Source organism: Peromyscus eremicus, chromosome 8a (assembly GCF_949786415.1).
Source record: "Peromyscus eremicus chromosome 8a, PerEre_H2_v1, whole genome shotgun sequence".
In the NCBI taxonomy this organism is placed as follows: Eukaryota; Metazoa; Chordata; class Mammalia; order Rodentia; family Cricetidae; genus Peromyscus; species Peromyscus eremicus.
Genome location: NC_081423.1, coordinates 102807574 through 102829909, shown reverse-complemented (window position 1 = coordinate 102829909; position 22336 = coordinate 102807574). Strand labels below are relative to the sequence as shown.

The 22336-nt window shown below is 49.0% G+C and overlaps 1 protein-coding gene across 1 annotated transcript in view; it reads right to left on the bottom strand.

Annotated features, from left to right (window-relative positions):
* Aspscr1 (ASPSCR1 tether for SLC2A4, UBX domain containing) overlaps positions 1-9722 on the bottom strand; it is a 40018-nt gene extending 30296 nt beyond the window's left edge. Inside the window, exons 1-4 of the mRNA XM_059272303.1 lie at positions 9566-9722; positions 8548-8603; positions 4494-4608; positions 3079-3179 (exon numbers count right to left, since the gene is read on the bottom strand). Coding sequence (XP_059128286.1) covers positions 3079-3179; positions 4494-4608; positions 8548-8603; positions 9566-9667 — 374 coding nt within the window. The 5' untranslated portion in view covers positions 9668-9722. The remainder of the gene's footprint in view (positions 1-3078; positions 3180-4493; positions 4609-8547; positions 8604-9565) is intronic.
* Positions 9723-22336: the final 12614 nt, after the last annotated feature.

Sequence of the window (22336 nt, the reverse complement as noted above, 5' to 3'; positions counted from 1 at the left end):
TGTATACAGAAGAGGGTGCCAGATCTCATTACAGATGGTTGTGAGCCACTATGTGGTTGCTGGGAATTGAACTCAGGACCTCTGGAAGAGCAGTTGGTGCTCTTAACCTCTGAGCCATCTCTCCAGCCTCCCTCAACTTCTTACCAGGAGACACTCTAAGATATTCAAGGTCATTTCATCTTTATTCTCCTGAGATAAAAGACACGACAGTAAAGGAGAAGCAGCCCACTTGATCCTGCACTGAGCCTAGGGGGACACCCAAGAATAGCACCTTGGCTCTCAGGCATTTTCTCTGGGCCTTGCATATTTCCTGACTTCTTTACACAGCTATTTTGTTTTATCTGTACCCACCCCTAATGCTCCTTGAGGAAACTTGCCCCAGCCCCCAGCACCCTAGCACCCCAGCACCCCAGCACAAAGTCTGTAATCTCCTTCCTTGGAGACCAGCAGCTTCTTACAGAGATATGCACAGTAACTTGGGACCTTCCACAGCTAGAGTTGCCTGTTCTATCCTCACTCTTCTACGACACCCTGGCAAGAGAAAGAATTCTAGCACAAGAATATCTTCAAGGCACTACTCTGTCCTCTACAGGGGTTCCAGGCCTGTCCTCCCTTGTGAAGTCAACAGAATCATTTCTGTCCCCAGATCCTACATTTCACAACATCCCTTGATAAGGGTCTTCTGCCTACTGGCTGTGTCTCTACAAGCCTCTCAGTCAGGGCCACTGTGTCTTCAGCTCTGGAAAGTTCTCTGTTGCAGCCAGGCTGTCTGGAGCCTCCATTCTCTAGACTTGCTTTGCAGTGAGTGACCTGACACAGAGGGCTGACACCGACCCTGAGTGATCTGCTCTCTGCCCTCCATGAATACAGAGCTTCAAGCAGCCCGACAGTAGCCAGCAGTAAGATGCCAAGCCAGGTCCAAGCATTGGCCCAGGTCTGCTCTGTCAGTCAATACCCACAACCACCATGGGGAGGAGCCCATGTAGCTGCAGCAGTGCTCCGGCAGGTGACCTGCAATTGTGGCTGAAGGACAAGCTGAGGTGGCCCCAACTGCTGCTGTGTTCCTACATTCCAACAATTCCTTCACACCTTGGCCTACCAGCCTGCCTGCCTGCCTGCCTGCCTGCCTTCTTCTTCCCTTGTTTTTGGAGACAAGGTCATGCTATATAGCCCAAGCTGGTCTGTAACTCACTGTGTAATCCAGGCTGGCCTCAAACTCACAAGCCTCCTGCCTCAGTGTCCTGAATTATGGGCATATGCCATGCCTAGCAGAAGAGTGCACTTTTCGTGTGTGTGCCCTCATGCACATACATGTTACCAGGCATCAAATGCAGGGCCTTATGCACACTTGGCAAGTGCTCCCCACTGAACTATACCCACAGCCTGAGTGATCCTTTCTAACCAGTGTGTCTATGATCTCACCAGCACTCTAGGGACATGACAGGTCCTAGAGTTCCTGTCTAACACAACCACTGACTCTCCCTGGCCATCACATGGGCCTCATATTTACATAGCTGCTCACACCTGACCTCAACTCATTTTTTTGTTTGTTTGTTTTGGTTTGGTTTTTTGTTTTGTTTTTAGAGACAGGGTTTCTGTAGTTTTGGTGCCTGTCCTGGATCTCACTCTGTAGACCAGGCTGGCCTCTAACTCACAGAGATCCACCTGGCTCTGCCTCCCAAGTGCTAGGATTATTTAAAAAATTTAAAAAATAATTTATTAAAAAAATAGTTCGAGGCCAGCCTGGTCTACAGAATGAGTTCCAAGATAGCCAGGACTGTTTCACAGAGAAACCCTATCTCGAAAACCAAACAAACAAAAAAATTATCTAGTTTTATCTTATGAGCATTGGTGTTTGCCCAAATATGCATATGTGTGAAGTTTGTCTGTATGAGGGTGTCGGATCCCCTGGAACTGGAGTTATAGACAGTCATGAGCTACCATGTAGGTATTGGGAACTGAACCCAGGTCCTCTGGAAGAGCATCCAGTGCTCTTAACCACTGAGCCATCTCTCCAACTCCCTCAACTCAGTGTTAAATCTACTTCAGACCTGGCCTCAATTCCCACTGCCACTAGGGCTGTTGACACCAGTGTCTTAGAGAACAGAACATGCAGACCTTGCACCATCATCCGTAGGGACAGCTCAGCATTTCCTGTCTACCACAATCAGGTTTTGCTACAGCAAGGCATACTTCACCTTTGGGGCCACCATAAGAATCAGATTCAGTCACTCTCCTACATACACAAAGCACTGTGCCAGGCCACATCTCACTGTACCAGACACATCAGCTTACTTTGTCCACACAATGCCATGGTACAGATGAGGCCACAGAGACCCAAAAAGGGCAAGCAACTCACCTAAAGCTGTACAGCAAATACTATTCCTTCTATTCTGCTTGTTGAGATCTTTAAAGTAGACAGACTTGCAGTGAGAGGGGGTTGATGCCTTTAATCTCACCACTCAGGAGGCAGAGGGAGGCAGATCTCTGAGTTCAAGGCCCACCTGGTCTACAGAGCAAGTTCCAGTACAGTCCAGGCTACATAGAGAGACCCTGTCTCGAAACAGAAAAACAACAACAAAACCCCCAAAAAGTAGACAGACTTCCACCCCACAAAGAAAACTTAAATACTATTTTACATACTTCAGAATAATATTTAAACTATTAACCAACAAGAACTGACAAACCCATATCAGGAAGACTCTTTTGTATAAATAAAGCAATGTCACAGCAACAAGTAGTTAGTGGCCTTTTGCTCATTCTAATCAACGATCCCTAAAACACAGATCTTACACAGGCATGGGGAGATAGATCCCACATCTCATTTCCTTTGCAGCTCATCAGTTCTTGGGGTCTTTTGGGTTCCCCACAAAGATGGAGGAACGCCTTTGCTCTTTTTGGAGGACAAGAGGCCAGCAGGCCTGGAAGCTGAGCTGCCAATACCTTCAAATGCACATCTCCAGTCAATCAAGACTGCAAAAGCCAAAGAGCCAGGGCTCTGCAGAAGCATAGTGTGGGTTTCAGACCTCTGCCAGGAGGGGGCGGGAAAGAGCCTGGGATCTGCCTGCCAGTGCTCACCTGGTCTGTACAAAATGGCTGAGAAGCTCCCAGAGGGTCTGGCGGGAACAAAAAGTGTCCTGCAACCTGGAGCCATCATCCAGCTGTAATGCAATTCGAATCTGGAGAGGTGAGAGGTTAACCCCTAATTAGGAAGAAATACACTATCCCAGCAGACCCTCCTGGACACCCATACTGAGGAGGGATGTGACACCTGAGAGGACTTCCCAGGAGAGCTGTATCATCAAGTTCACGAGCACCCTTATGCAAGCTGCACATTAGTGAGCCATCGTGGAAACGTCCCCTTTACCACTACCCCAGCTGCAGACAGCACCAATGTAGCCTCTCTGGGAGACCAAAGATGAGTTGCTTCCTGACCCAGCCCCCAGCATCCTGTGAGATGTGAACATTTAGTTAAGATGTCACCATCTTCAGGGTAGTTTGTTACACAGCACAGAGGACTAATACCTGGTGCTTTCTCAATCTCTGTTTATTACTGAGCATACCACTTTATATGTCTCATAGCAACCGCATCTTCAATGAGGAACATATGAGCTACAACTCAAAGTGAAGAAAGTCCCCCTGGTCCCCACAGCAGTGTCCTCAATCTTCCTAATGCTGCAACCCTTTAATACAGTTCCTCGTGTTGTGCTGACCCCCAACCATAACATTATTCCATTGCTAGGCCAGGTGGTTGTGTCGCATGCCTTTAATCCCAGAAGCTGGGAGGCAGAGGCAATCGGATCTCTGTGAGTTCAAAGCCAGCCTGGGCTACAGAGTGAGTTCCAGGACAGGCTTAGGCTCCAAAACTACACAGAGAAATCCTGTCTCAAAAAATTTAAAAAAAAAAAAAAAAAAAAAAATTTCATTGCTACTTCATAACTGTAATTTTGCTACTGTTATGAATCATAATGTAAATATCTGATATGCGACCCCTGTGAAAAAGTCATCTGACCCCCCCAAGGGGTTGCAACTTACAGGTTGAGAATTACTGCCCTAGATCATGTCAGCAAGTGGGCAAAGCTGCAGCTGAGGCACAGCAAGAGCTCTAGGAAAGCTGACAGAAAAGCAAGTGTCTGTCAGCCACATCCATGCAGCAGTTCAGGAACTCTGACCAGAAACATCCAGCTGGTAGGGAAATGCTACCAACAAAACCAAAACACAAAACAATACAATAAAAAAAAAAAAAACTGCATAATGGAAGAAATTTTTGACTCCCAATCTTGAGTTATTCAAGTAGGAAACGTAGCTTTGGCTTAACTAAGGAAGGCAGAATTGATCACAGGACTTGTCTCAACCTCTCCAACCCTTTCTCAGGCCCATGGGCAAAGCTTCAGCATATTTTCCATTCAATCCACTGCAGTACCATCCCATGCTCCACAGTCCCAGCAGAGACAGAGACGCAGTACCATTGTGTTTCACATCTGGGCACCTACCACGTTCTCAGGCCCCTCGCGGCTCCGGGATGCAGGCACCATCTCCAGTTTGGCATTGTTAGGCAGGTTGGCGAATCTCCACTGGAGAGAGAGGTCAAGCACGGTCCTCTGAAACCTGCACAACAGATACAGCCACATATTGTCCTGATAACACAGCCCCAGGCCTACTATTCCCTCAGCCACCAGAGCAGAAAGTTAGGACCTGAAGAAACAAAAGGCAAAGTCTCGGACTGCAGGACCCTTTAGAGAGGCACAAGCCTGGCAGGGATATGAACTGGAACACAACAGGATGAGCCTATGCAAAGGTGAGGGTGGCACCAAGAGATACTGTAACGGAGACTGGCCTGAGAGCTGACTCTCAGAAAGTTGTCTCACGGGAATGTGGCTCAGGTGATGGAGTGCTTGCCTAACATGCATGAAACCCTGGGTTCAATCACCAGTACTGTACAACCCTGGTTATGGTAGCCCACGCCTATAATCCCAGTACTTAGAAGGTAGACACAGAAGGATTGGGAGTTCAAGATCATCTTGATTGTGTAGAGAATTGGAGGCCAGCTTAGACTTTTTAAAACCTTGACACATAAAAAGCTCTACATGACGGTGACAAGTTTGAGAAAGAAGAGGACGGACGCCAGCAAGTTGTCCTCGGCCTCCACAAGCTGGCACACACCTACCACACACAATTATGTATCAAATACAAAGGAAAAAAGAAAGTTGTCTCAAGCAAGACCAAGGAAAGTTCACCAGACTGCCCTCTGTCATTCCAGCTGCCAAAGCTGCTCTGGCTTAGGCAATATAGACCAGCCCAAGAACCCTATTCCCATCACTCTTGCTTGCCGCTATCCAAAGGAGCATGAACCGTACAAGAACCGCCTCCGGATGGAACAGCCCAGTCCAAGGTCCTTAAAGGAATTCAGAGTGAGACCAGACAAGATACAAAGTCACATTAGCCATGACTTCTCTGTCTACATCCCGAAGGGTTAGTGTGCAGGAAGGCCTGAAGAGAGCTCAGTGCCTCCCAATCAATAAAGAAAGGCCAATGTGGACCCCCTTGGAGGACAAGACAAACCTAAAACCTTTGGGTCCTCAGCAGGGAGGCTCCAAGGCCTTGGAGGGGCTTCAAACATATGGTTTCTCAGAATCACCAAAGGACCAAGAGATCTGGAAGTGTCAGTGAAGACTCAGGCATTATCTGGGAAATAGCCTCCAAGATGTTTGCCCTCCCAAGACAGCTCAGCTCAAAACTAGAGAGTTCAATGACAGTTCAGGCCACACAAAGGTGACATTTGGATCTTGATGCATGGCTCCTGGCATCCCATTATGGGTCAACAAAAAGTTAATACCTGCACCTTGGAAGAGAAGAGCAGGCAAGAAAGGAGAGAAGCTTGCTCAATGCCATCTCTGGGGGAAGGGCCGCAGCCTCCACCCAGTAGCCTTCCTCACCTTGTTCCTTCTCATTCTGACTCTGTTAGGTCCCAATGTTAGGATCCTGTACATGCGCAGCTCGGGGTCTTGTGTCTTACATCATCAAGGGGTGCCGGCAACTACATCATCACGCAATCTGCGCCTTAAAAGGCCAGACACGGACCCCCCACCCTCTCTCTCTGTTCTTTGCTCTCTCTCTGCTCTGCTCCCCACTTCCCTCCCCTACCAGGCCTGGCTCTCCTCTCTTCCCGTCCCCCTTTCCCTCCTAATAAAGCTCTTAAAACTAACAGCGGGTTCTGTCGTGACCATGGTTTTTTTCCACTGGTAACCAGCGCCACCAACCAATGCCATTTATCTTTCACCCAAGACTCTCTGGGAATAAGAACAACTATCCACCCTACCGTTCACATGTCTGAGAAAAGTTCCAACCCACAACTCTGAAAACACAAAGCTACATGACCTTGCCTAGGGGACATGCATAGGCCACTTGAGGACTGCTGGAGGGCAACAGGGCCCTGAGCTCTACTTTAATAAACATTTAGGAGGAAACTACAGAACTAGATAGATAAATTTGTGTGGGTGGAAGACAACAACTTTTGAATATAGAAAGTGACTAGCCCGACATTATAAATGGAAGACACTGTTGGAAATAACAGTTTTCAGGACTGTGACCTATTTATAAAGCCCAAGGGTGTTTGGAAAAACTGAGAATGAGCCAGGTGTGGTGGCATACACCTTTAATCCCAATACTCAGGAGGTAAAGGCAGGAGGATCTCTGTGAGCTCAAAGCCAGCCTGAGCTACATAGTGAGACCCTCTCTCGCAAAAGAAAAAGAAAACAGAGAGATAAAAGTAGAACTAAGAATGAGACATTGTTGATCCCAATCCTCAACAGAGGCTCAAAAACTGCAAGCTGCCATAGATATGCTAGTGCAAATCAGGACAGCAGGCCCAAGAACCGACAGCAATGGGTGGAGAGGAAAGGCCACTCAGTTCACAGCCAGGCACCAGCCAGGGCAGTGGCAGCACTTTTTAAACAAATTACAGTCAGCGGATGGAAAGGAGAGACTAGGGCAAAGCTAATACAGTGTTGTAGAGGAACCGACTCAAATTACAGTCATTGCTCCAACCAGACACCATTATGCGGACCAGGGGCAGGTTAACAAAACAGAGCTGATACAAAGCTTTGTGGCAGGATACTGCAGGACAGCTTAGCCACTCAGAGCACATGTTCTGTGATTCTTAGATAACCAGAACAGGATCCTGGAATGGCCTGATACAGGTATCTTTTTAAAGAAACTTTTTCCTAGAAAGCTCATAATGCAGTGTAGGAAAGGCCAGGAGAGTAGGCTCTTGCGTTAGGACAACGATGCTGTGAAAACATGTCTCTACGGTGAAAAGCTATATATGAGATGCATCTCGGGCTGGAGAGATGGCACAGTGGTTAAGAGCACTGACTGCTCTTCAGGAGGACCCAGGCTCAATTCCCAGCACCCACATGGCAGCTCATAACTGTCTATAACTCCAGTTCCAGGGGACCAACATCAAATTTAAAAAAAAAAAAAGATGCATCCCTCCTCTGGCCTTAGACCGGAGGACCCGGTGAAAGCTCTGCCCCTCTCTTTGTACCAATGCACCCACACAGAGAACAGACATGGAAGAACTACAGTGTCTAGGAGGGTGACAATCCATTTACAGGTTTCTACCCATTTCTCCACAACCAGGTCTTTGGGGCTGGAGAGATGGCTCAGAGGTTAAGAGCACTGATTGCTCTTCCAGAGGTCCCAAGTTCAATTCCCAGCAACCACATGGTGGCTCACAATGAGATCTGGTGCCCTCTTCTGGTGTGCAGACATACATACAAACAGAACATTGTATACATAATAATTATATAAATCTTTAAAAAAAAAATAAAAAAAACCCACCAGGAACTTACATAATCCAATGAGCTAAAATCCTATCCTGTAGGGTTAGACAATGCTCCCCAAAAGATACATCACTGTTCTTGCCCCTAAAACCTGTGAACATGACCTTATTTGGTACAGGTATTTATGAGTGTTAAGACAGTAAATTAGGCAGGCAGTGGTGTTGCACGCCTTTAATCCCAGCACTTGGGAGGCAGAGACAGGCAGATCTCTGTTAATTCGAGGCCAGCCTGGTCTACAGAGCGAGATCCAGGAAAGGCGCAAAGCTACACAGAGAAACCCTGTCTCGAAAAACCAAAGGAAAAAAAAAAGAGAGGGAGAGAGAGAGAGAGAGAGAGAGAGAGCGAGTAAATTAAATGAGGTCACCCTGGATTATCCAGAAGACCCTAAATCCAGTGACTTGTGTCCTCATAGCAGACCAAGAGAAGGCCATTTGAAGACCAAGGCAGAAACTGTAGTGATGTAACCATAAACCAAAGAACACCTGGACAACCAGGAGCTGAAAATGCTAAGAAGACCTCCCGCTTAAAACATTCAGAGTACAGCCATACTGACACCTAGATTTTGGACTATGCATCCAAAACTGGGTAAGAATAAACTTCTTTTAAACTATCCAAGGGGCTTTTCCAAAGCAGAGACAGAATGTGTGTAGAGAAAAGGACCAGACGGATTGAGAAGCCCACAGCTGAGCCTGAGCAAACTCACTTCAGATCGTATTCACTGGGGTTGAAGTCTTGCCGCCGGCACGTGTCCTCCAGTACCTAGGGGAGGATGAATGGACAGTAAAACCTATGTGGACCAGAGAATTCATATTGCAAGCACACAAGCCAGCCCACCAAACATCCTACTCAACAGGTCCAAGGAAACCGTACCTGCAAATTCTGTCTGGGTTTCCTCTTCCTACAGGAGACTCCTTCCTGACTTACTCTCCAAACTGTGGCACAGCCTGTCTATCCATCCCTGGTCCCATGTCCTGGGTTCTAGGTGGCCTCTAGCCACAGATATAACCTGCCTTACAAAGACTACTTTGTGTCTCTAGCAATCCTGTGGCCTGACAGCCTCTGTACAACCTTCCTCTGCATGAGCCCAACTCCAAATGGGTCCTGCCAGAGGGTTATGGGGCTGTATTAAGTATGGCAGAACCTTATTTTTGAACTGTGTTCCCCTCTCTGTGGGCTTCTGGCACAGATACGAATAGTGTGCGCTTTTGCAACCTAACAACAGTGGTTCAATAAACAGGTGTAATTCATACGAGGTCACAAGCGGAAACAGTCAAAAGCAGTGAATGACTTAGCAAAATTCACTTCCGGGCACACAGACAAGGCCTATCTAGGGTCCGGAAGGACGCCCCTGAGCAGAGCAAGCAGGGACGCCACTCTTCCTGGTGATCGAGAAGACTGGATTCGGACAAGCGCCATAGATTCTGGGTCTCCAGTGGCACGACCCTGTTAATGAGGTCCCTAGACCAAAGTGCTCAGTAAAGGTACCTCCAAGGATCCCGCCCCGCCCCCGGGACACAGCCCGAGGATCTGCGCCTCAGCCACAGAATGGGGCGGGCAGCCGCGCGAAAGGCACTCATTGGCTGCCCCAAGCACCGCCTACCAAGGCCCGGCCCCGCCCCGCAGCCCTGGGAGCAACCGCAGGGGCGGTCCCGGCGCGGCGACCTCGGGCCATCCGCCCGTCCACCCCACCGCCCGTTCCCCACCCGAGCTGGTGGCCGCACCTGCAGCAGTACGGTGCTCGGTGTCACCTTCACCGTGTGGCGCCGCCCGTTTGGGGCCAGCACCGACACCGCGGAGCCCCCGCCGCCCGCCGGGGCCGCCATCTTCCGCTCACGTGACCGCGGCCGGCTCGCCTCAAACAACTTTATCCGCAACAGCCGGGACGCACAGCCACGCGGCCTCGGGGGCGGGGCCGACTCGCTTCCCGGCCCCGCCCCAGACTCCGCCCCCGACACCCTGGTTACGTCCCTGGCTCCGCCTGGGTGCGGAACAGGCTGGTGGGCTAGTCCTGCAGCGTGGCCTGAAGGGCTCTTCCATGGAAGGAACGCACTTCGCTCAGTGGCACTGTCCCTTCATCCCGCGCCACATGGTCCCAGGATCCTTCACGCTCTGGAGAATGCATGCAAGAAAGCGATGCTGCCTGCGGCCCGCCTGGGGTCCTGCAGCCACCTGCCTGACACCAAGTGCTATTGGGCCTTCTTTGTACCTACTCTGAAGAACACTGATCCTGCCTGCCCCACCTTCTCAAATGTCCCAGTGATCACTATCTTCACATGGTGACAAGCATCCCTGTGCTGGTCTTCCCCAACTACTTACGCTCTAGACCTTTTTGAAAACTATTTTGTTGGACCGGGTGTGGTAACACATGCACTTGGGAGGCAGAGACAGGCTGAGTTCAAGGTCAGCCTGGGCTACAGAGCAAGTTCCAGGACAGCCAGGGCTACACGGAGAAACCCTGTCTTGAAACATTAAAAAAATAATTAGTTATATTTATGTATTTGGTTTTTTACTGTGTTTATGTGAAAGAGGGGGTACAGGCATGCCATGGTGCTTATGTGCATGTCAGAGAACTTGCCAGAATCTGTTTTCTCCATCCACCTTGTGGAGCTAAGGGACAGAATTCAGGTTATCAGGCTTGGAGGCAGGCACCTTTACCTGCTGAGCCATCTTGCTGATTTCAGGCCCTCTCTTGACTTGCAACCATGCTTGGAAGGGGAGTGAAATGCTTGTGGTTCTTGGAATTGTAAAGCTCTCTAAGACGGAGTGGAGAAATTGGCACGCACCCCAGAAACACTGAGTGGGCCACATTTTTTACTTGGGCTCAAGTGCCTGGTGGACTTCCCCTGGCCAAGTCCCATGCTGAGCAAGGGCTACCAAGGAACCCATTGCAGCCCTGAGGTGCCAGATCAGGATGGTAGCTGGCCTCACATGCTACAGATTGCAAACACCAGATCTGGAAAAAGCAGATCTCCATGATTCTCCAGCCATGAACCAGCCTCAGCCCCCAACATATGGACATCATTTGTACATGTCTCCCCTACCTCTGATAACCTAGACTTAGCTAACTCTTAAGTACCATTCTGAACCACAGCTCAGCTGCCTAGCTCTGGCCATGCCACATGTCCATCGGCTTGATTATCTACACCTGCTCCACAGTGTCCTGGCAGAGTTCAGGTGCACAGTAGAAGTCTGGAGGACCATGTGCAAACATTAGTCCTTGCTTAAGCTTGTGACACCACGTATGGGTGCTGTCATGCCTTCATATAAATGATACATCTGTGTCACACTGTATATTGACAGACATGGACAGCACCTTATGCATGAGGAAAAGAATGTGAAAGTCTATGTTCTATGCAACCTCAGACCTTCATTGAGCTTTATCCTTTGCCTGGTCTGTTTGGGAAGTTTCTTCTGATTTTTTGACAAAATAGAATTTTTTTAAGGAACTCAAACCTGCTTTCGTTCAACTGTTCCACAGTTAGACTCCTCTGGCAGCACATTTAGAGCGCTGAGGTGACAAACATGTGAGACCCTCAGCAGATACAGGGCATCAGTTTGTCCTCAAAGTGAATATGTGAAATTGGTCAGGTTAAGGTCAGAGTCCTCCACGGTCAAGGTCGTCTGTTCCTGGTGGAGTGAGTAAACCAGCTCTAGGCTAATTCTTTAAGACTACAAATGTCATGTTTTTCCGAAATCTATTTATGAAGTAGTTTTAGCATCGATTGATGAATGAATTCTTTTTATTTCCTTGACAGTTGTCCTGGCTAGTTTTATGTCCACTTGACACAAGCTAGAGTTATCTGAAAGGAGGGAATCTCAATTGAGAAAATATCTCCATAAGATCAGGCTGCAGGGCATTTTCTTAATTAGTGATTGATGTGGGAGGGTCCAGCCCATTGTGGTGGTGGTATTCCTGGGCTGGTGGTCCTCAGTTCTGTAAGAAAGCAGGCTGAGCAAGCCATGAGGAGCAAGCCAGTAAGCAGCACTCTTCCATGGCCTCTGCATCATCTCTTGCCTCCAAGTTCCTGCTGTGTTTGAGTCACTATCCTGACTTCAGTGATGGACTATGATGTAGAAGTGTAAGCCAAATAAACCCTTTCCTCCCCAACTTGCTTTTGGTCATGGTGTTTCATCACAGCAATAGTAACCCTAACTAAGACAACAGTATTGGAGCTTCATTGCAGAACTTCACACATACTACACAAATGCTCTGCCACTCACCAACAGCCCCAATCCATTTATTTTGTTTTATGATAGTCTTGCCAAGTTGCCCAATCTGGCCTCAAACTTTTGATCCTCTTCCTCAGCCTCCCAAGTAACTGGGATTACAGGCTCATTTTAACATTTATGGCTACAAAATTATGACTTTTTGAATTATCATTCTACCTTCATTAAACATTTTTCCATTAAGAAACACTGTACCTGGGGGCTAGAGAGATGGCTCAGTGGTTAAGAGCACTGGCTGGTCTTCCAGAGATCCTGAGTTCAATTCCCAGAAACCACATGGTGGCTCACAACCATCCATAATGAGATTTGGTGCCCTCTTCTGACCTGCAAGCATATATGTAAGCAGAACACTGTATACATAATAAATAAATTAATTAATCTTAAAAAAAAAAAAAAAAGGAAAGAAACAATGTACCTGCCAGGGGGCAGTGGCGCACACCTGTGGTGGTATTGTGTTCCCCAAATTTTGTGTACCCTAATAAACTTATCTGGGGTCAGAGAACAGAAAAGCCACTAGATACTTAGGATAGGCAGTGGTAGCACATGCCTTTAATCCTAGCATTCCAGAGGCAGAAATCCATGTGTTCAAGGATACAGCCAAGCATGGTGACTCACGCCTTTAATCCAGAAAGCAAGCCTTTAATCCCAGGGAGTGATGGTAGAAAGCAGAAAGGTATATAAGGAGTGAGGACCAGAAACTAGCAGCATTTGGCTGGTTAAGCATTTGGCTGGTTAAGCTTTTAGGTTTTGAGCAGCACAGTTCAGCTGAGAGCCATTCAGGTATGAGGACACAGAGGGTTCCAGTCTGAGGAAACAAGATCAGCTGAGAAGTTGGCCAGGTGAGGTTGGCTGTGGCTTGTCCTGTCTCTCTGACCATCCAGCATTTCACCCCAATAACTGGACCCGGGTTTGATTTCATTAATAAGAATTTTTAAGACTCCTGCTACACACACCTTTAATCCCAGCACCCGGAAGGCAGAGCCAGGTGGATCTCTGTGAGTTCGAGGCCAGCCTGATCTACAGAGTGAGTTCCAGGACAGCCAGGGCTACAGAGAACTCTGAAAAACAAAACAAAACAAAAAAATTTATAAGAACAATGTAAAATAGTACAAAAAAATCTTTTAGCCAGATTAATAAACTGATTATGATTACACACTGCTCTTCCAGAGGATCTGAGTTTGATTCCTAGCACCTATGTCAGGCAGCCCACAACCCCTGTAACTCAAGTTCCAAGTGCTTTAATACCCTCCTCTGGCCTCTAAAGGCAGCTGCATGCACATGGCATATACTCACACAGACACACACAAACACACATACACATAAACAAAAGTAAAAAAGAGTAAGTTGGATTGTGCCTCTTTGTCACTGTGAATACTTCTTGAATGCCTGTTTCCTAGGGACAAGGACACTTTCTAAGAGACAAAACATGAAGTAGGGCTGGGCTTGGTGGTACGCTTGGGAGGCAGAGGCAGGAGGGAGGGCCTCTGTGAGTTCAAGGTCTCACAACCTGGTCTGTGTGGTGGGTTCCAGGCTATATTGAGAGACTCCGTTTAAAAAAAAAAAAAAAAATTCTGTGTCTTTCAACATAAGTTCTCCCCCACAGTAGGAATGCTTGTGTTCAGTTATAGTACTTTTCTCAAGGCCGGGCGGTGGTGGCGCACGCCTTTAATCCCAGCACTCGGGAGGCAGAGCCAGGCGGATCTCTATGAGTTCGAGGCCAGCCTGGGCTACCAAGTGAGTTCCAGGAAAGGCGCAAAGCTACACAGAGAGACCCTGTCTCGAAAAACCAAAAAAAAAAAAAAAAAAAAAAAAAAAAAAAAAATTCTGTGTCTTTCAACATAAGTTCTCCCCCACAGTAGGAATGCTTGTGTTCAGTTATAGTACTTTTCTCATCTTCTCTGTTTTGTTTTGTTCTTTTTTTTTTTTTTAGTTTTTTCAAGACAGGGTTTCTCTGTGTAGCTTTGCTCCTGTCCTGGATCTCACTTTGTAGACCAGGCTGGCCTTGAGCTCACAGAGATCCGCCTGCCTCTGCCTCCCGAGTGCTGGGATTAAAGGTGCGTGCCACCACCACCTGGCTTCATCTTCTCTGTTTTAAGATATGCTGCAGAGGGCTGGAGAGATGGCTCAATGGTTAACAGCACTGACTGCTCTTCCCGAGGTCCTGAGTTCAATTCCCAGCAACCACATGGTGGCTCACAACCACCCATAATGAGATCTGGTGCCCTCTTCTGGCCTGCAGGGACACATGCAGGCAGAACACTGTATACATAATAAATAAATCTTTAAAAAAAAAAAAAAAGATATGCTGCAGAGATAGAGATGTAGCTCAGTGGTGAAGTACTTGCCTAGCATTTGCAAGATCTGGAGTTTGAGCCTTAGAAATCCGAAAATATAAATAAATAAAATTAAAAAAAATAATAATGTCAGCCGGGCAGTGGTGGCACATGCCTTTAATCCCAGCACTCGGGAGGCAGAGCCAGGCGAATCTCTGTGAGTTCGAGGCCAGCCTGGGCTACCAAGTGAGTTCCAGGAGAGGCGCAAAGCTACACAGAGAAACCCTGTCTCGAAAAACCAAAAAAAAAAAAAAAAAAAATTAAAAAAATAATAATGTCAGAGATGTAACCACCACTAACAACAGTAAGGAAAGCACAGCCAGGCACAGTCTCAGAGGCAGGCAGATCTCTATGAGTTCGAGGCTGGCCTGGTCTACAGAGTAAGTTCCAGAGCAGCCAGGACTACACAGAGAAACCCTTCTAAAAAAAAAAAAAAAAGGAAGGAAGGAAGGAAGGCAGGCAGGCAAGCTGAGCTAGTACAATGATACATACAAGCCCAACACCCTGAATTCAATCTCCAAAACCCACTGTGGAAGGAGAAAACCAAACCCCCAAATTATCTTCTACCTTCGCATATACACTGTGGCTCCCTCACACACCTGTCTATAATCCCAGCACATGAAAGGCGAAACCAGGAGTATTAAATTTGAGGACAGCCTGGGCTACGTAGCAAGTTCTAGACAGCCAGATCTATATAGGAAGACCCTGCCCAATCAAAAACAAAGATGGGCCAGGCATGGTGGTACACACCTTTAATCCCAGCACTCTAGAGGCAGAGGTAGACACATAGAGTTTCAGGCCTGCCAGGGCTATATAGTGAGACCTTATCTCAAAAAGATTTTTTTTTTTTTTCTGGGCGGTGGTGGCACACACTTTTAATCCCAGCACTTGGAAGACAGAGGCAGGCTGATCTCTGTGAGTCCCAGGACAGGCTCCAAAGCTACACAGAGAAACCCTGCCTAGAAAAACCAAAAAGAGCCGGGTGGTGGTGGCGCAAGTCTTTAATCCCAGCATTTGGGAGGCAGAGCCAGGCAGATCTCTCAGCCTGATCTACAGAGTGAGTTCCAGGAAAGACGCAAAGCTACACAGAGAAACCCTGTCTCAAAAAAAAAAAAAAAAGAAAAAAAAAAAAAAAGAAAGAAAGAAAGAAAGAAAATCAAAAAAAGAAATTTTTTTTTCGATGCTGAGATTTAAGTATAGAACAAGACTTACACTGACCCATTTTTTTCCCACTCATGATCACCTCACAAAAAGCCAATTTTATTCTGTAGCCTTTGTTTCTCTTTGCCAAAACAAGCAAATATGTATGTCGGGATGCTTGGAGGACCCACCAGTAGCTTCCTACTAGCTCTTTAGCCTCCTTTGTTCTTTTCTCTGCAGCAGGGCAGACAGTAGTGACTCAGGGTCCCTCAGTCAGTGGAATGACTGAGCCAAGACACCAACTCAAGATTTGACACCTAGCTGAGAAGCACTCCGGTCTAGGTCCCTGTACCCAACTCAGGGTCAGGTGAAAGAATGCCCATATGAACCATCTGGTGCTCAGAGATGCCCGTGTCTGGTCTCAGGGAGTGGCTTACAGGCAGGGCAGACACCTGATCAAGTAATAATCTCAGGTCCTGTTTGATATGCAAAAGAGATCATTAAATATGCCTAATATTTTAAGTTGCCATGGGTCAGGCTGCCAGAATAATCAATAAACTGCCTGGGGACCTGTTCAGACTCAGTTGTCTCTTCTGAGAGAAGGAGAAGCCTCCTCCCAGCTGCTCTAGGGTCCTTTACGGAAAGAAGAAAGTAGCTGAGGGGAGCAGATTCAGCTCCTCAGCCCCTATCTACCTCTGCCTCTGTGCTTTAACTACTTCTGAGAACGAATTCAGCATCCTTTTTGAGGATACCTTCCTTCTATTGCCAGGCCACGGCCCTCCTCCTTCCCCCTGCCAGCAGCTAGACAGCTGTTCTAAGGATCTGCTTTGAATTAAAAGTGGTATAGCCCTTTAAGAGAAGCATCCGCAGCCTCCAGCGCTGAAAGGTTCCCAGTGGCAAGATCTGAGGGTTTGTTTCTGCCTCCTCAGAGGCCACGTGCAAGCCTGCCGGAGGATCACAGGGTTGGAAGGAGGGAGCTGGAGGTCACATGGCAACCAGCCTCTTTGGCCTGTAAAGCCTACTGCTTCAGGCACCTGGGGGCCAGCAACTGGACAGTTAAGGCTTTGGTACCAGCTTGCGCCTCTTACGACATCCGACAGCAGCTCTGCCCTTAGCGTCAGGATCAAGGACTTATACTAGGCATCTCAGGGTGCTCCAGAAGCACCCCAAGAAGTTCTGCAGATAAACAGGGAGTGCCTCCCAGATCTACACCCTTCCTCCCCAGCTTGGAAACGTGGCCACACCCTAATGACCCTCTCCAGTTAGCCATGTCACTGAAAGCCAGCATCCAACAGGGTCCTCCCACTGGACTGTGCCAAGCAGAGAAGTGAAGCAGGGCGGCCCTTAGCTGCAGAGGTCCTGGTTGAAACAGGTACTGCCAAAAACATCAGTAGGGTCCAAGGTACCTCAGTGGTCTGAGCTGCTCACACTGGGGCATCCCTATACAGGTTTGCCATTGAGGGGCAACAGGGCCTCAGTTTTTGGCTCTAAGAACTCTCATGCTCCCAGGGAAGGAACTGACTCCTAGGATCAGGGATACAGCTCTTTCTACCAAGTGACTTCAAGACTACTCACACACTGCCTACAGGTGGCCACCTGTTTTCTAAGAGCCAGAGCTGAAAGTCTCAGAGAAAAGTTCCCAGTGTCAAGCAGAAGAGCTTACCATCCTTGAGGAGGCTGGGACTGACCCAATGTCCCTGTTCCCTTCCACACTCTCAAGTTCAGGCTAAGATGACTCTCAGCCACCCCCACCCCCACTGCCGCAGGTGAGTTGCCTTCCTTGGGGCAAGAAGAGTACGCTAATGTACAGGGGTCCAGAGGGGAGGCTTTGGGGGAAACTAAAAGAGGTTTAGTTGCAGGAGCCTTGTGGCTTTGAGCCCTGGCCTAGACTGAGAGCTAGAGGTGGGTTCTTAGCTAACCCGTCAGAGCTTCCCCTCAGTGCAGGCTGCAGGAAAAGGGGCTAGCCTGCCCCGTTTTCTTGCTCACTTAGGCCTCCAAGGCCAGCAGCTGGAGTGCAGAGCTACCCAGATGGCCATGTACCGTCTGGTGGCTGAGGCGGGAGGTAGCAGCTGGACCATGGAGCCGGGTAAGAGTGCAGGCTGGGCAAGGGAATTGGGTCCAGAGTTGCTTGACAGGCTAATCCTGCTGGCCCAGCCCTCCAACCAGGTCATTCATCTGTTGGATATCACAGAGGGTCTCAGATGGGACCCATGTGTGTCTGTCTGACTTCTGCTGCACCCTCCTCCTTCCCAGTGCTGGAGACCAGCTCAACCCAGACTCTAGCTAGCTCTTCTTTCCTGACAAGTTCCATCTTGACTCCTTCTCCCCAGAAACTGTGCTCCTACTTTCCTAGGTAAGGCCTGCAACTCCCAAGTTAACTTTATGTCCATCTGTGCATCCCTGCCCCACTCCGTCCTTCTCTCCAGAACCTCAGAACCAAACCACGAACTCCAGTCCTGTTCTTGAGTTATTGCTCTGAAAATGCATAGGCCCCTGCTCCAGGGACTGTGATTTTTCCGGGCCCCCTTGCTATTGGGCATACTCTCGATCTGAGCTAGGCAGACACACCCAACCACCAGCTCTAATGGGAGCCAGGCAAGGACAACAGGAGGAGCCACGCAGTAGCCATCCCAATAGGGCAGTGGAGCAGCCAGGGCTGGGGAGGGCCACAGTCCTTGCCTTCTATCTGATGTTGAACATCCTCAGGGCTAACTCTGAGGGGCCACCACAGCAAGGTGACTTGTAACATTGTTCCCAAGTCTGACCCACTCTCCCAGTTCACAAGCCTCCTATACCTAGGATCTCAGACCACTCTGGCCCCTGAGGTACCGCCAACACCCACCACGATAGCGGTTCTTTAACACATGTTTCCTGAGCCTGACAGTCAGAATGCCCAGCATCTTGCCTGGCTTGGTTCTCACAATGCAGCAAGTACTTTATAGATAAGGAACTGGGGCTCAGTGACCCATAGGCCGGCAATGGTAGAGCCAGGCTCCAGATACAGAAAGAAGCTCCCACCCCCATTACCCTGTTCCATTCCCAGCTATGAAGGGAATTGTGGAGAAAACCAGCCTGTGCTGTTCAAACTGCTCTCTGCTTCAGGCTTGGTCCAGCTTATCTTGTGTCTACCTGCTGTCATCAAAAGTGGTAGATTGTGTTTGTTTTGAGACAGGTTTCCTACAGCTTAGGCTGATATCAAACTCTCTATGTAACGGGGGCTGGTCTTGACCTCCTGATCCTCTCTCATCTACCGCCCAAGTAACGGTGTATACCACCATTCCAAACTTGGGATTTTTTTAAAGGTAAAATTCAAGCAATGTGGACCTAATCCTTTGAAGTATCACAACTCCACAACATTTGGTAGCCCTACAATGTGTTCAGCCATCACCAGTTTCAGAACATTTTTATCACCCCAAAGATACACCGCATGTCGGCGAACAGTCGCTCCTTAATTCCCTCATCTTCCCAGTCTCCTGGTAGCTTCCAGTGGGGCTTGTGCCCTTGTGGATTCACCCATCCTGGGTATTTCATGTCGATGGACCCATACAGGATGTGTCCTTTGTGTCTGGGTTATTTCACTCAGCGTAGCATTTTTAAGACTGTAGCGTAGGTCAGAATTTTCTTTTTATAGCTGAAATGCATCCCGTTGTAGAGATAAACCACACTGGTGGCCTTTTGAGCGCCTTCCACCTTTTAGCCCTTGAGAATTGCGCTGCCCTGAACACTTGTGTACTAGCTTTTGTTTGAACACCTGTTTCTAATTCTTTGGAGACTATACCTAGGGGTGGAATTGCTGGCTCAGATGGTGAATCTATGTTTGACTTATGGAGGAGTCACTTGATTGTCTGCTGTAGCAGCTGTACCATTCTACACCACCCTCAGCAGTGCACAGAGCTCCGATTTCTTCTTGTCCTCACCAACACTTGTTATTTTGCATGTTATTGCTCAAATCCACTCAAGTTAGCATGAAGCAGTGTCTGATCCGAGGCTGATGAGTCTTCCGTACAATTGTGAGGGTGATAATGGCCTCTAGTGTTGGTATAGGTGGACTGAAAGGGCCCGAATTCTGGGGAGACTTCCTCACACTTACGGTTCTGAAAACTCTAGTGCAGAGGACACACACAGCCGGCCTCGGGGGAAGACAAAATCAGCCTACGTAAGCTAAAGGACAGAGGTGTAAACAGGGGCCACAGTGGACACTTTAGAAGGAGAAAGAGGGGGGACTGAAAGTGAGGGCAGAGGTGTAAACAAGGGGAGTTTTGGTTGGAACTTTTCTGCTACTAGTGTTAAATAAACCAAACACAAACTCACTATGGTTCGATGTGCAGGCTAAATCACGCTACAGCAAAGGCCAGAGAATAGAATATGCATGTCCCTAGCTTGTTCTGGAATTTCTTTGGCAATCATAACCACCACCCTGCTGAGCACTTTCATGCATGGGCTCCTGTAATCCCACAACAACCCTCCAATGGAGGTACGGTCACTGCTTCGCTTTAAAGAATAGGAAACGGAGTCACAGAGAGAGGTCACGGGCCTTGCCCAAAATCTTCCCACCAGGAAATGGCTCCGGGCCAGGACAGTGTGCAGCCATGCCCTGTGTGCAGCCATGCCCTGTGTGTGGCCCTGTGTGCAGCCATGCCCTGTGTGCAGCCCTGTGTGCAGCCATGGCCTGTGTGCAGCCCTGTGTGCAGCCATGCCCAGTGCAGCCCTGTGTGCAGCCATGCCCTGTGTGCAGCCATGCCCGGTGCAGCCATGCGCTGTGTGCAGCCATGCCCTGTGTGCAGCCATGCCCTGTGTGCAGCCCTGTGTGCAGCCATGCCCTGTGTGCAGCCCTGTGTGCAGCCCTGTGTGCAGCCATGCCCTGTGTGTAGCCATGCCCTGTGTGCAGCCATGCCCTGTGTGCAGCCATGCCCAGTGCAGCCATGCCCTGTGTGCAGCCCTGTGTGCAGCCACGCCCGGTGCAGCCATGGCACTCAGCTGGAAGTTAGCGTTTCTCTGCCGAGACGTGGCATAACGGGCTCCTAGAGTAGACGTCTTCTAGTGCAGGTCTTGATCAATGCTTACTTCTGCCCTGTCAGCCATGCCACTCAGGATGAGGCTGAGACAAGCATCTCAGCACGATGGAACTGCTGTCTGTGGCCAGGCTCAAGCCAGACTAGGTGATCCAACAACAGGGAGATAGCAAATGTGGATTTCTTGTTTTGTTTTGTTTTGTTTTTGGCAGAGTTTCTTTGTGTAGTCTTGACTGTCCTGGAACTAGTTCTGTAGATCAGGCTGGCCTTGAACTCAGAGATCCACTCCCGAGTGTTGGGATTAATGGTGTGTGCCACCACCACCTGGCCCTCTTTAAAAAAAAAAAAAAAAACTTATTTTATTATTATTTGTATGTGTATGAGTGCTTTGCCTGCACATGTGTCTGTGTACCATGTGTGTGCCTGGTGCCCAAGGAGACCAGAGGAGGGCTTTGTATTCCCTGGAAATGGAGTTACAGACAGTTGTGAGCCACCATGTAGGTTTTGGAAATTGAACTTGGGTTCTTGCAAGAGCAGCAAGTGCTCTTATGCACTGGGCCATCTCTCCACCCCAAATGTGAATTTCTGAATGAGCAGAGCTTGGTGAGCCTCTCAGTTTCTCTGAACTCAGTTCCCATCTGGAAACAGAACACACATCTACACCAGGTGCCTGTGAGTGGACCCAGCATACACGACCTTCAGGTAGCCTCCTTCTCTTTGGCCTCTCACTGTATCTTGGGATAGCTAGCCTGCTGTACATGAAGGTATATTAGGAACTTGCTTTCTGCAGCTCATCCCTCAGCGAGGAGAACAGCAGCAGGATGGCCCTGCAGCCCCAGTGGCGTCCTTCCTGGCTCCTCCCTAGGAGGTGCAGCAGGTACCCACCAGATGAAGCAGGCTCCTCCTGTCATGAATTAGAATGTGGGCGGCAGATGCCCTGCCTAAGGTTTGGACCCGTGTCCTGAAAGGCAGGTCTCTAGAAAACGGCTACCTACCAGACGGCAGGCAGAGGTAAAGAAAAACCAGTGGCTGGCTGTGGTGCACCTAGGGTGGGTGTGTTTTGTGCATCTAGTTCGATGCTATCATCATGCACCCTGCTCCCCCAACTTTGATTACTTATTCATTTGTTTAACTTTAGAGGTTCATTGTGTCGCCATGGCTGGCCGAAAGCTTGCAGCATCTCTTTGCTTTCTGTGCACACCACAGCTGGCTCTCAGTTTTGATTTCTGACAGGAATTTCATTCCCGCTGGTCACCTCTGCCTTAGGACGTGTAGAGGAGGTGGGCACATTAGGTGAGATGACTTGGCAAATGGGAGGAGGTCTCCAAGCTGGCAACTTCTCCGATCCTCAGCCCACTTCTCCTCCAGTGGCAGCAGGGAGAGGTTCTTAGGGATCTTCTTCATGGGGTGCAGCAGCAAGGGACTTTACCAAGGCCTACCAACCCTGTTAAGTCGCAGCACCGCCTCTGACCTACATGCCTCCTAACATCTGCGTGCTCCGGCACCCGCACCGGAGAGGGAGACTTTCCTGCTGGCTGAGTTCACATGCCCGATCTTTCCAGCAGGTCGACCCCGAAAGCCCGGCCTTGGGCCCCACCTGTCCGCTCCTCGCAGAGGCCCCCCTGAGCCGCTACTACCGGCCCCTCGGCGCGGGGCCCTGTGTCCGCCGCCGCTTTGATCCCGGGGGCCCCGCTGGATAAAAGTCTCGGGCGGCTCTACGCCAGCGCCAGAGAGGGAGCGCAGCGCAGTTGGGCGCACCAGCGGGATAGCGCAGCTCGAG